At 32.1% G+C, this 14,300-nt stretch overlaps 1 protein-coding gene across 1 annotated transcript; it reads right to left on the reverse strand.

Annotated features, from left to right (window-relative positions):
• Window positions 1-12,522: 12,522 nt before the first annotated feature.
• LOC114367333 (VQ motif-containing protein 25-like) lies at window positions 12,523-13,519 on the reverse strand. The gene has a single exon (XM_028324496.1). It carries the CDS (start codon window positions 13,305-13,307, stop codon window positions 12,696-12,698), a length of 612 nt encoding a protein of 203 aa, XP_028180297.1. The 5' UTR covers window positions 13,308-13,519; the 3' UTR covers window positions 12,523-12,695.
• Window positions 13,520-14,300: the final 781 nt, after the last annotated feature.

The raw sequence follows: 14,300 nt of genomic DNA on the forward strand, positions 1-14,300 counted from the left end.
AAATGATTTTTTCCTTCCCCACCAAACCAATATTATAAGTGTCATGTAATTGAGTATGAGTATAATAAGAGAATCGTGTGTATAGAATTTTTATGCAATGTAAATTATTATCATTTATCTTTAATGGGGAAGTTTGGACATTATTATACAGGCATAATGTATTATGGATGTAAGTATTAGTAGTTGTATATAACATACAATGCATAGAAAAGGTGTATATCAAATGGATAGTTTATATTATATACCATCTTTATAATCTGTCATTTTTTAGAATCTTTGTAATTTGTCTTTACAACTATATTATTAAGTAATTATTTTTTAATAAATTAAGAAATTATTTAATGGTTGAGGTTTGGACATTGTGATAGTAACAATAATCCTAATGACAACAGGCCCACACGTGCACACAGGAAACCAACATACCTGCAAGACTATATCTAAGTTGGTCCCTTGTAGTGGTCCTTGCCGACAACTCTAGCATTTCTGTTATTTTGCTTTTTGCATTCTGTTATTCCTGTCTAGTAGCTTGGTGCCTTTCTGTTATGGCCCAAGTATCAATATCCATTAGTGTATTCACTATAAATACCATGATCAATGAAGAAATAAAGGCAAGGAAGAATTTGAGTAAACTTACTATTAGTGTAGTCTGGTAGTTTAGCTGGTGTACCTATCATCTTTGGTCCGACCTGTCCTGTCTCTCCCAGCATGCCTGACCACAATACTAGGCAGGCTACCGTAGAGAGACTCGAGGAGGCCGTGCTTCGCCTCACTTAGAGCCAACAATCCCTTTCACAGAACCATGCATCTCTCGCCCAAGCACAAATGACAATGGATTCCAAAATCGAGGATCGTAGCTGGAGATGTTGTGTTGATTACAGGGCATTGAACGCGATCACCATCAAGGATCGTTTTCCAATGCCAACCATTGACGAACTCTTGGATGAATCAGCCAATGCTTCTTGTTTCTCCAAATTGGACCTCCGTCAAGGCTTCCATCAAATCCCCATGGCATCCACCGACATCCATAAGACCGCATTCTGCACTCACCAGGGACATTACGAATACAAAGTGATTCCCTTCAGTCTTTCCAACGCACCGACAACATTTCAGGCAACTATGAATCAGTTGTTTAAGTCGTTCATCTGTCGGTTTGTTGCAGCCTTCTTCGACGATATTCTCGTCTATAGCCCCACCTTGGAGACACATCTTGAACATTTGTAGGCAGTTCTCGAAGCTCTCGCTCAACACCACTTTCTGTTGCATCGCAACAAATTTTTGTTTGGTCAATCCCAATTACACTATCTGGGCCATGTGGTTTCAGCAGCAGGGGTGGCCCCTAACCCTTCCAAAATTAGTGCCATGGTGGACTGGCCACTTCCTCACATCGCTTCCGAGTTACGTGGTTTCTTGGGCCTCACCGGCTTTTATCGGCATTTCATTCGCCAGTACGCCGCCATTACCAGGCCTTTAACTACCTTACTGTGCAAAGATCAATTTTATTGGTCAGATGAAGCTACCCACTCATTCCTTCACCTTAAGGAAGCGATGATACAGGCTCCGGTGTTGGTCCTGCCGGACTTCTCATTGCCCTTCATCCTTGAAACAAATGCCTCTGCTACGGCTATGGGCGCCATTCTCCAACAGCGCTCACACCCAATCGCTTTTTATAGTAAGGTGTTCTGCCCACGCCTCCAACATGCATCCACATACATTCGCGAGCTTCATGCCATTACCTCGGCAGTTCGGAAATGGCGCCACTACCTTCTCGGGTACCCTTTCATCATCATCACGGACCACAAGAGCCTCAAAGACCTCATGTCTCAGGTCTTACAAACACCAGAACAACAACATTACCTATCCAAGCTTCTCAGATTTGATTATTCTATCCAATACCGGCCTGGTTCGAAGAATGTGGCCACATATGCTTTGTCCCGGGTCCCCGTCTCGGGCACCACGCACTTCTCCTTATCAATGGTGAATTTTGAAATCCTTGAGCAATTGCGTCTCTCCCTCCAAGACAACCATGATTTTCAGGAGCTGTCAAGTCGTATTACAGCTGATCCCGATGACCATGCTGATTTCGCTGTTCGCCGTGGCTTAATCTTCCATAAACAGAAAATTTGGCTTCCTCCAGCACATCCTTTCATCCCTCTACTATTGGAAGAATTCCATTCTACACCCGTGGGGGGCCATTTGGCTTTTGCTAAGACCTTACGCCGACTACAAGATAATTTCACCTGGCCCACCATGCACAGCGATGTCCGCCACTTCGTCTCCACCTGTCTTACCTGCCAGAAGGTGAAATACGAGACCACTAAACTAGCTGGACTCCTCCATCCCCTTCCTATTCCCTCCACCATCTGGGAAGATTTGTCCATGGATTTCATCATCGGACTTCCGCCGTCCCAAGGATTCTCGGTTATTCTCGTTGTTGTTGATCGTTTTACCAAGGGGGCTCACTTTGGCGCTTTGCCTTCATCTTGCAGTGCCCATAAAGTTGCTTCGTTTTTCATTGATATCGTGTGTAAACTACACGAGTTTCCAAGGAGTATCGTGACTGATCGTGATCGTATTTTCGTTAGCCATTTTTGGCATGAGTTTTTCCGCCTCTCCGGCACTAAGCTCTGGCTCAGCACTGCCTACCACCCCAAGACAGACGGCCAAACTGAGGTCCTGAATCGAGTGCTCGAACAGTACCTGCGGGCGTTTGTACACGATAAACCATCACAATGGTTTTCCTTCCTTTCTCTTGCAGAATGGTCCTATAACACCTCTGTTCATTCCGCCACTGGTGTATCTCCCTTTGAGGCCACTTTTGGTAAACCGCCACCCTCACTTCCCAGTTACTTAGCAGGTGGGACTCTTCTATTGAAGCTGTGGACTCCATTTTAGCTTCACGGACTCAGCTCCATGCAGTGCTCCAATGTCGTCTTGCTAAAGCTCAGGCTGCCATGAAGAAACAAGCAGATTCTCATCGCAGGGACGTCCAGTTCAATGTCGGAGATTGGGTTTTTGTGCGCCTGCGTCCATATCGGCAAACATCTCTTCAGCCTCACTACACCAAACTCTTCAAGCACTTCTATGGTCCATTCTGCATTCAGGAACATATCGGTATGATGGCTTATCGTCTTCAATTACCTTCAGCCTCCAAAATCCACCCCGTGTTTCATGTTTCACTTCTAAAACCGTACAAGGGGCCCACTCCTGTAACATTGGATCCTCTGCTTTAGTCAGACAATCATCCTGTCATCACACCCCTTTCTATCTTAGATTGGAAGTGGGATCATAGCCTGGATCCACTAGTACAAAAGGTCTTGGTCCAATGGGCAGGCCTCGCTCCAGAAGATACTTCTTGGGAGGATTGGAGTTCTATTTGCACCACCTACAACCTTGGGGACAAGGTTGTTCCTCCAGGTGTGGGTATTGATAGTAACAATAATCCTAATGACAACAGGCCCACACGTGCACACAGGAAACCAACATACTTGCAAGACTATATCTGAGTTGCTCCCTTGTAGTGGTCCTTGCCGATAGCTCTAGCATTTATGTTATTTTGCTTTTTGCATTCTGTTATTCCTGTCTAGTAGCTTTGTGCCTTTCTATTATGGCCCAAGTATCAATATCCATCATTGTATTCACTATAAATACCATGATCAATGAAGAAATAAAGGTAAGGAATAATTTGAGTAAACTTACTATTAGTGTAGTTTGGTAGTTTCGCTGGTGTCCCTATATTGTCGTATACACATATACTTTATAATTGTTATAATGTCCAGTTTCTTTAAATAAAAGAAATAGTACAGATTATTATGAACCCCTATTCATTTGATGAATAATAATATTTGCACACAAAAGGTTACACTGTTTTCATTTTCACATTACTTTTTAGATAATAGATAATCAAATATACACATTCCTATATGTTCCCTCTAACTTTAATTTCCTGAATAAAAAGTAAATATGATGTAAAATGTATTTAGAAAATATATATAAACATGTATTTAGAAAATTATTAAATCAAAATGGCAGTGTATAATAAAAGAAAAACTCTACTAAAAAAAGTAAAATGTTATAATATGTTAAATATAATAAAAAAATAAAGCTAGTTGAATAGAAATACGAACACACATGAGACTGAATTTTCATGCATTCTAATAATACATGTCCGATTATGGTTTCTTATTAGGTGGGTTAATGCTAGAAACACGTTTGGCTAGAATTTCAACCATAATGTATTATGATTTAATGAAGTATGACTTAATGCTAGAAGACACACTGGAACGATCCGGGATACTACCTGCATCAACTGCTTTCTGTCTCCACTTTTCTAAGACTATTTTACCCTTGATAAATATTAAATATTACGTACATATTAATCAATTCTCTTTTGTTTCCATATTTTTTTGGCTACCCTTTGCCCTTCTCTTCAACTGTTAGTTCAACCCCACAATTTTGATTTTGTAACTTCCTTATCCATGACCCACATTCTAATTTTGCAACCGCCTCACCCATTATCTATACCAATATATAAAGGAGATATAATTTTGTCTAACATTATACATATTAAATTGATCCACTAACCAAAATCAACTAACTGCCCACTAACCACTCTCTACTATTTTATTTATATCTCTTCTCTCATTTTGATTTACCCAACTATTTGTATGATACAATTATCTATTTACACAGAGACAAGAAATTGAAAATGCAAATTAAAGAAGGGTTGTCATATAGGGGGGAACAGGTACTACAAAGTTAACTTTCTCTACCATTGCAAATGGTGTAAGTAGGGTAAAAAGTCTTAAGGAATTAAACATTTATCCCCATTTTTTTTATTTCAACTCATTCTTTTTTATATCTTATTTCTTTTGTTTGTTACTAATTATTGTTTTAATTAATTTAATAGACTTTTCATGGGATATGTAGTTGGAGACTGTCATTGTCAATGAGGAGACAATTTATGGAAAAGGGAGAGAGATAATATTTTTTCAAAGTCAAGATTATTGTGGTTTTCCTATGACAATTAACTATTTTTATTTTTAGTTGTGCTATCCAGTTTGTTTTTAAATTTTTCCATCAGGAGTATGTCATTCATTGAACAAAATTCATAAATTATAATTAGAAACTATTGTATCATATTAATGAAGTACCTAAAACATACTAGAAGGGGGTTAGAGAATATAATGAATAAAAACTTAATCTTTCGAAAACTTTTAAAAGTTTTTCTCAAACAAATAATTACTGATGAGTTTGTCCAAGGGGTTCGAAATCAATTTGTGCTTAGAAAATTAGTTCACAAAACTTGGGTACAATAGTGTAGGAGTAACTCATAGAAAATAACTAGTTACATAGAAGCAGTAAAGAAAAAACAAAGGTTTTATACTGGTTCACCTCAACTATTGAGTTGCATTTAGTTCTCCTTCTAACCTTGAAGGGTTTCACTAATCAATTCTTCGATTACAACCAAGTATTCTTTATGTCACTTCTGACTATAACGAGTACTCCTTAGGCCACTCCTGACACTACACTTAATCTCTCCATGAGATTTAAGACCTAAGTATTCTTTGTCACTAAGCCACTCTTAGTTTTCACAAGCAATATATGTTTGATAGAAAATGTATTCTTAATCACACAAAGAGTGTTTACATAGTAAGCTCGAATACAAAGAAACTCGCTAACTTAACAAAGCTAAGATTCACTCAATTTTCTCAAGTTTCCTTCGTCCAGTAAAACTAATAGCGTTAAAACACTTGTTCATTTTGTCTCGGATTATTTTCTTATGATTCGACAGACTATAACACAGACATCTTCAAGCTTTATATAGACTTCAGAGCTTTGATCCGTTGAGAGATCCCAGTTAGTCATTGTCTAATAGCTTTGATGCTTGACACGAGGCTGCTACTATGCAGAGAGAGAGTGTGGGGGCCACAAACACTTTATGCAACATATTTTCAGAGAAGTACAATCTTCCAGTGTCCTCTAGTACTCAGAGTTGACTTTAAGCGTACAAATCGAAAGAAATGTTAACAACATAAGATAAAAGAAATTAAAAATGTCAAGACAAAACAATTTAAACCTTCCCATTTGTGCACTATAGCACGAGTTTCTTATTAAACCTATGGAAGTTACTTTATGATGATTATTTTTAGTACTCGAGGATCGAATAACTGTTCCATTGCGTTTGTACTGTGAGTCAAGTGCTAAAACACTTGTCTTCTCAAGACTGGACGCTGAAGAAGTATTGTCCAATGAATGATACTTTGGCTATCATCCAGAGATTTTTTGTTCATGCTTTTCTGCTAGTATCTTAAAGATAGATGAAAATGTAGCTTAAACATGAAATATTAATACATAAAATATATACTTTAACAATTAATTTTTGACGCAATAATACAATATAAATATGGACACACAGGCACGACAATGCCTGTGTTTTTGCTATTTAGTGTGTGTGTGTCTCTTTATATATATATATAGAGAGAGAGAGAACATATCTTTTGAGAAAAAACATCTTATATAAAATTGAAAGAATTAAATCTGAACCGTATAATTATAAATAAATTATTGAGATTTATATATATGCGTGAAAATCATCATCAAAATATATATGAAAATAGGTAATTATTAAGAGTGTAAAATAATTTCATAATTATTCAATCACAATTCATTATATATCATAAATTTATTAATTTTTATAATACTTTAAAGGAAATATCAATAATGATTACATTTTTATATAAAACTATTTTACTTTTGAAAATGTATGATGATCGTTAAATTCTATATTATTCATTTCATGGTTGATTTGGACTTTCAAGTTCAAGTAAAGTAACAAAACGGGCCCAGGTCCTTGGCACTCTTTTTACAAAAGTGGTATGGTATGAGAAGAAACCACGTGTTAGGTAAAAGTCAAGTACTCGTGTGTGAAAACTGAAAACTTGTGAAAACAAATATTATTATAATTTTTCTTTAGAAAAAAGAAATGGAAAAGTTTTAATCCTAAGAAATGGATCCATTTTTTTTTACCTTACAAACTTCCAAAGAAGACCGTCACCTCCCTCTATCACACTCTCTAGAGGAGCGGGGCAGGTTATGCTGTGAGTAGAAAAGTAGAATCGAAAGGTACTATTAAAAATAATTCATGCAGACACGGTACTAATCGTTGACAAAATATGCATTGTAATCTAAAGATTGTGTTTCTTACTTTGGGGATTTGACTCACTACTCGATTTGGATTCATATTTGTACCACTAAGGACAAGAAAGTTTTTCTAATCAAGTGTTTTGTATTTTTTTTTGTTAAAAATTGATATAACTGAGATACACCTCTAATATTACGGGATAAGGTATAAATCACATGTTGAAACTTTTAATAGAACTATAGAAGTCTATGCAAAGAATTATTGCACAAACTTAAATCAAAAATAATTTCTCCAACTGTAGTTAACAAATAAGTAGCCCCTGAACATTAAAAGATCTCCTTAAACAAATTGTCCTGCAAACAAAATTTAGTATGTTGAAAAGAAATCCAACCTATATATGGCTATATCCGTATTTTTCTATGTCAAGTTTTAAGGCAGTAATATTTCTAGAATTTATTGAATTTGGGACCCTTAAAGTCAAATGAGGTTTTAGCAAAGCTGATCGATCAATGTGATCAGTGGTTAAGAAAGTTCTTTTATGTGTATGATTTAATTACACTTGAGTGTATTTAATTAAATAAATATTTTAAAAATTAATATCTATCTCATACTTTTATATATATATTTTTTCAATTCATTTATATATATATATATATATATATATATATATATTTTATTACTTTAAAGCAAAGGGATCATAAATAAATATAGTAAATACTGGGTAAACAAGAACGCGTTGTTTGTGTTTTGGCGTTAGGCTGTTTGACGGAATTGTGCTCTTCATCGCTTTACTCTAACTTAAGTTCCACTCGGTAACAAGTTGCTCCACTATATGGGGGTGTTCACATTTTGGGCAATGAGAACATTTTTAACGACGAATAATAATAACACGTCGTTTGATATAAAAATAAATAAATTTTATGTTGTCATAATGATCTGTCTTATCTTTCACCTAGAACCACAAGTTGCTCTAAGGTCAAGTTGAATCTCAACCAACTCTCAAAGAATTCTCAACAGATGTCAATATTAAAAGTACGACCATAGCTAGTTTTTCATGGGAAAATGATACTAATTTTTTTTTCTAAGCGTATGATTATAAAGGAGTATCTTAGTCGGTCAACGTGATATTTTAAACTTATCTAAAGAATTTATTGGCATGAACTATCCTTTCTCAACAATTGATTTCTTCATACTGATCAAAATTTAAACTTCTGACTACATATTTAAAGAATTGAAACTCCAATCACTTGAAACTAACCGTTATTGGTAAATGATACTGATTAAGATATTAGAATATGTGTATGTGAATACAATATTTATGATAAAAAATATTTTTATTTAACAGTTTTAATTTTTAAATCCTTTAACAGATGTTTTTAAAACACTCCTTAACACTTGATAAAGAATATAACATCAGTTCGTGCAAGGGTGTCATGGGCAAAAAAAAAATAAAAATAAAAAAGAAGGAAATATGTACATTAGTTTTTGGAAAACTCCATTTTCTTATGAAAAATAGCAAAACTGATCCATACACTAATAACATTCAGCAAAAAAAAATTCTATGCACTAATAATAAAATGGTAATTAATTACAAATTATTATATATCTATTATAAATTTATTAAATTTTATAACAATTATCTTTAAAATGTAACAAGATTTCTAATTGATTATTATATAATATTTTCCTTAAAAAATTACATAATAATACTTCACACTCATAATGCATAGAAATTAAATTATGTATTTTAAATTAAATTAATTGTATGAAATTATTCAATTCAATCAATTGGACTAAACAAGAGTGAGCCTCGATCAGATGTCTTTCTAGATCAGAACTTAATCCGATTTATATATATTGGAAAAAGATTTCTATATATATATATACAAACATTTAAGTGTATATGCTTCCTTGCATCAAAATAATAGTATATAACTAATTGGTTTCTCAGCCTCCACACGATCTTCTCATCCTTCCTCCCTCCATATTCACGTTTATTTGAATACTCTGTTTTTATAATGTGATGATTGTCACACCATGTGACATACTATATATATACTAAAAAAATAATAAGAACACATTGTATGATACATTTTTTAGTAGAATTTCCTTTGTTGGTTAAAATTAATTTAAAATGATTAAATTTTATGTGTCTCACTATATTTAATTGATTGAAAAATAAATTTAATTTTGTAGTAATTTTTAATAAATTTTAACCAATAAAAGAGAATATATTTAAAAAAATATGGTAGAGAGTTCGATCTTAACACTCTTTTACTTCAAAATAATTACAATGTAATATACTTCTTACGTCCAAAAATAAGTACCCTCCTAAAAGTTAAAATATAAATAAATGAAAAATAATAATAATTTTATAACTAGCCTTATTAAATAGATACAAGTGAGCAGTATTAATTTTATGTTGAAATTAAAACTAAAGTAAAATTTATTGGGGTATTAATAAAAAAAATTTAATATTATATTAAAAATAAACATAACACTTATTTTGAATTTTTTATAAATAAACACTTATTTTAGGATGAAGGTTGTAGTTAAATATGAGTCACTTAAATATTAAATGGTGACAAAAATAATGGAAACTAAATGAAAATATATTTATAAGAACAATATATAAGTCAAATTTGATACTAATATATATATATATATATATAAGATAATACTTTCTTACTTTTTCACTTTCCATATCTAACTAATTAAGAGACATGGGTTTCTTTATTTAGTACTAAAAGATATGACTTTCCTGATCGAGTTTCATATTTAGGATAATTCTCCATTTCATAACACTATTGTATAGGAGGGCATAGTAGTATGATGTCCAAATTTACTTTAAAATACTATTTTCCTCAAATATTTACTTATTTGAGTGTAAGTGTGTGTTGCCATTATTCAAGCTCGAGTAACATCAACAAGACAAGTTTTGGTTCATTTAGTTGTCCACCCAAATTTTACGTAAGAACACCAACAAAACCTGTTTAATTCACTTACTTTTTTCTTTTGAATTTTACTTCTACCAATTTTTGATATTATATTTTTTGTAAACACACATATTTTTTTCATAATAAGATTTTTTTTCATAACTAAGGATTAACAAAAAAATTTAAACTCTGCATTGATTAAAAGACACAAACTATTATAATTTATGTCAATTGTTGTTGATTAATAAGTTATATTAAAGGAATAAATATATTTCAAAATCAAATTTAACCATGGATATATTAATGACTCAATTTGATGTAATGATTTACAATAATAAAATAAAAAATGCTTATACTTTTTTCCCCTTCGCATTTCTATATTTAAATATATGTAAGTAATGATATTTTGGGATTTCTAACTTATCTGAAGTAAAAATAAGTTAAGCAATTCAATTATATTTGATTGATATGCAATTTTTTTTACATATATTTTAAAATGATTGGTTGTAGATATATATTAATTATTTCAATCAAATGTGAGAGAATTATTTAACCCTATTTGTAGTTGTTACATTATATTACAACCCAGTCATTTTAAGACAAACAATTGTGACAAAAATAAAAGAATCCCCTTATAAATAGATATATGGAACGAAATGGGGTTAATTACAAGCACACAGATTTTGAAGATTCATGGTAATAATTGGCTTCAAAACCCTTTATTTCCCTTAGTAATAAAAAAATAATGAAATTCGATCCTATATATATAGTAGCTAGATAAGGACATGATATCAATCTAAAACCATCCCTTTAATTTTGTTTTGGTACATAATGTAATATCTTCATATTTTTAACTTCTCTATGGTAAGAAAATATCTAGAATAACAAAGTAATGCATTTTTTTAAATTAAATACTTCATTATAGCTAACTCACTTTAAATTAAAAAAATATATCTTTAATTTATATTTTATACACACTTTATTATTATAGAAAAATCAAAATCAACGACCTCCCGAATAACGTTATATTAACTTATTAAGAAGGGTTTTTAAAAACGTAGTCATTTTAAAATGGTCGATGTGATGTACTTCAGCCATGTGCACTCCTTTTAAGTTTTAAAACCCTAGTTGGTGTTCCAAGTTGGGTACGACTGGATATATATGGATGCGTAAGATTAGAGAATGCTTACTGAACTGGAATAGCTAGCTTACCAGAACTACATGTCTGGTTTTTTAATTTAGAAATGACATTTGTACATAAAAAATTTCACATCATTCTTAATACTCAACTTCTCTTTAATTTGTTTTATTTTTATATCTTTTTTTTTCTTCTTCTTATTTTTCTTTTTATTTTTCATCACATCATTTATTACATTTATTAATTAATTTCTTTTTTCTTTTTCTTTTATTTTTTTCTCTCTATTTTTGTTTTCCCTTCACTCATACACCCTAAAATTAGGACATATACATTTAACTTTTTTCCTATTTCTTTTTCCCTCGAACAAGTAGCAGAGCGTAAAAATTTTGTATGGTTTTATAAGTGCAAATATTTTTCTCCCTATATATGAATAATTCTTGGAAGATAATGGTACATAGAAAACCATGCATTTGGACCTGAAATATCATTGTTAATTCTAGCAAGAAAAGCAATACATAATGTTTGTCGTTCCTTGGTTCTTTTGCTTGCTAAGTAATCCAAAAACTCATCCTTTGTTTGCTTTTATGATTTTTAAATGGAAAAAATGTGTAATGGAGAGAAGTTCATTGAAGATTAGAGACTTCTCCAGTGTAGTATTAAAAATTGTTGTGAATCTCACTATTTCTTTTCTTTTCATTAGAGCAGATATTTTGAGTAGAAATAAACTCAAATCTTTTGAATATTCAATTTATCCTTTATACAGTATACTATTTTTAATAATAAATTAAATTATGTTTTATCCAAAAATAAATTCAACAATATATTACTTTATATAAGGATAAAAAATGTTGTGAACGTTATCCTTTAATTAATTAGAAAAAAGTCTGGTATATGTGTCTGTCGAGGAATGTATAGCCTGAACGATCTGGCTCAGATCCTTAATAGAACACAGAGAATTGAACAAACCAAATTTCACTCTCATGAGACTATTAGGATAGGTTTGATTTAGAGGAGAAAAATAAAATAAAAAAAATAGAAGAATTTTTTTAAAATTAAAATAAAATATAAAAAATGTGAATCCTACCAAATATAATACAAAATTTCTTTAGTATATTATTCCCTTTCTTTCAAACAAATACAGCCTAATATTCTTCTATTCCTCATAAAAGTGAATCAAATTAATGTGCCCATATTAGTTAATGATATGTATATTCAGCTTGAAAGTCTTTGATTTTTCTGGTCTCTCGGAAGTGAAACAAATACATATCTAATTAAGCATGGGAGAAATCAAAATTTGGAGAAGGAAATGGAAATGAAACTGATAAGTCAGCCATTCTATATGTCATAAGAAAGCCAAATTAACATTTCATAATCAAACAAAAAAAGCTATATTCATATGAATCATCACCAAATTGAAGAAAGACATATCTCTCTAGCTATATATATGATATGATCTAAGTAACGTATATAAATATCTATCCTATAGAAGCTGAGATTCTTCTAACCCTTGCATCATGTGATTCCCATCCAAAGGAAGCAAAGGAAACCCACCAATCTCAGAAATGAACCCTTCCAAATCAGAGAACCCACCCAAGTATCCTCCAGAAGAATTACTTTGATCATCACTGCAACAAACCCCATTAACCTCTTCTTTGACTTTGTCTCTTATTGTCACATCCAATCCCCAACAATACCCACCATTGTTATTATTATTGTTATTATTATTAATTTTCACTGTGTTGTTGTGATGATCCTCTGACATGCCACTCTCACTCGAATAAGATTCTAATTCCTCTCTTTTTGCCACAACCCTTGTTCTTGCAATTGCCTTGTTCTTCTTGTTGTTGCAAAAGTACTTCAAATTTTCTCCACTTGGTTTCCCAGTTAGCTTCTGCACAAGCTCCCTGAAGTTCTCCACATCCGTTTTTATGATCTCGGGTGCAAATATGTGGATTATGCGAATCTTTGGTTTGGTTTTGGATATCATGTGGGAACCTTTGTGCATGGCTAGGGAAGAAGAAGGTGTGTGTGAATTATTGGCCATGCATGTGTGAGTAGTGTTGTGTTTCCTCATGAGCCTCATGTTTTCCATGCCAAATTAGAACAAGCTAGAGGCACGTAGAAGAGAAAATTGGAAGTGGGGTTTTGGTTTGGTTAATTTGTGTGATTGTTAAAGAGAAAGAAGAAAGGGAATCACATATTTATAGGTGCATAGCATAAGGCATGGATATGCAAAAGGAGAAGAAGAACAAATAAAAAAAAGAGAAATTTTGGAAAGGGAACAAAACAAATAATATGGAGCTGTGTCCGTTGGGAGCAAGGATTAGATGAATATCCTTGTCTGACAAATGCAAAGAGAGAGACTCAATAAAGTAATCGGAACTCAATGCGTGGTCCCCAGATTTTTCCCACTTTTGATTTCTATAATTACAAAGGAGAGAGAGAAATGTTGTTAATGACTATGTATGTGTGTATTTTATTTATTGTGCATCTTACCTTGAGGGAGGGAGAATGCATGTGAACACATTTTCTTATTCAATTACCTTCCCTGAAATAGCATAGCATTCCACGTAGGTGCAAACTGTTAGTCTTTAATTAAAAAAATAAATAAATTGCTTATGATCTCAGTCATATAATTTGATTTTTATTTTTATTTTTTTAAGGATTATCAACTCTCAAAGAAGATACTACTTTAATTCCAAGGTGGCAAATAGTGGGTCAAGAATAAATAATAATATGAATAGTCAAATTGATTTCTTCCCCAAAACTTTGTCTGGCAACTGTTTTGAGGAGGGAAACGTTATTACACGTTTTGAGGCAAAAGTTTTGGAGGAGATATTAATTTATTATTGAAATGAAAATGATATACAAACGGTCTAATTAATACAAACGATGTGTAAATATCATCACTACTATTATGTGTGGTATATATAATCTTAGAGTATCTATAATGCATAATTATTTAAATGAGTAATTTATTATAATTTTGTATGATGTTACAATTTCATATACATTTAAATACTTTACATGAAATTTATTTTAATGTTAAGATTATTAAAGCGAATGATTAATTTAATTTTTTGAA

Source organism: Glycine soja, chromosome 9, assembly GCF_004193775.1.
Source record: "Glycine soja cultivar W05 chromosome 9, ASM419377v2, whole genome shotgun sequence".
NCBI lineage: Eukaryota > Viridiplantae > Streptophyta > Magnoliopsida > Fabales > Fabaceae > Glycine > Glycine soja.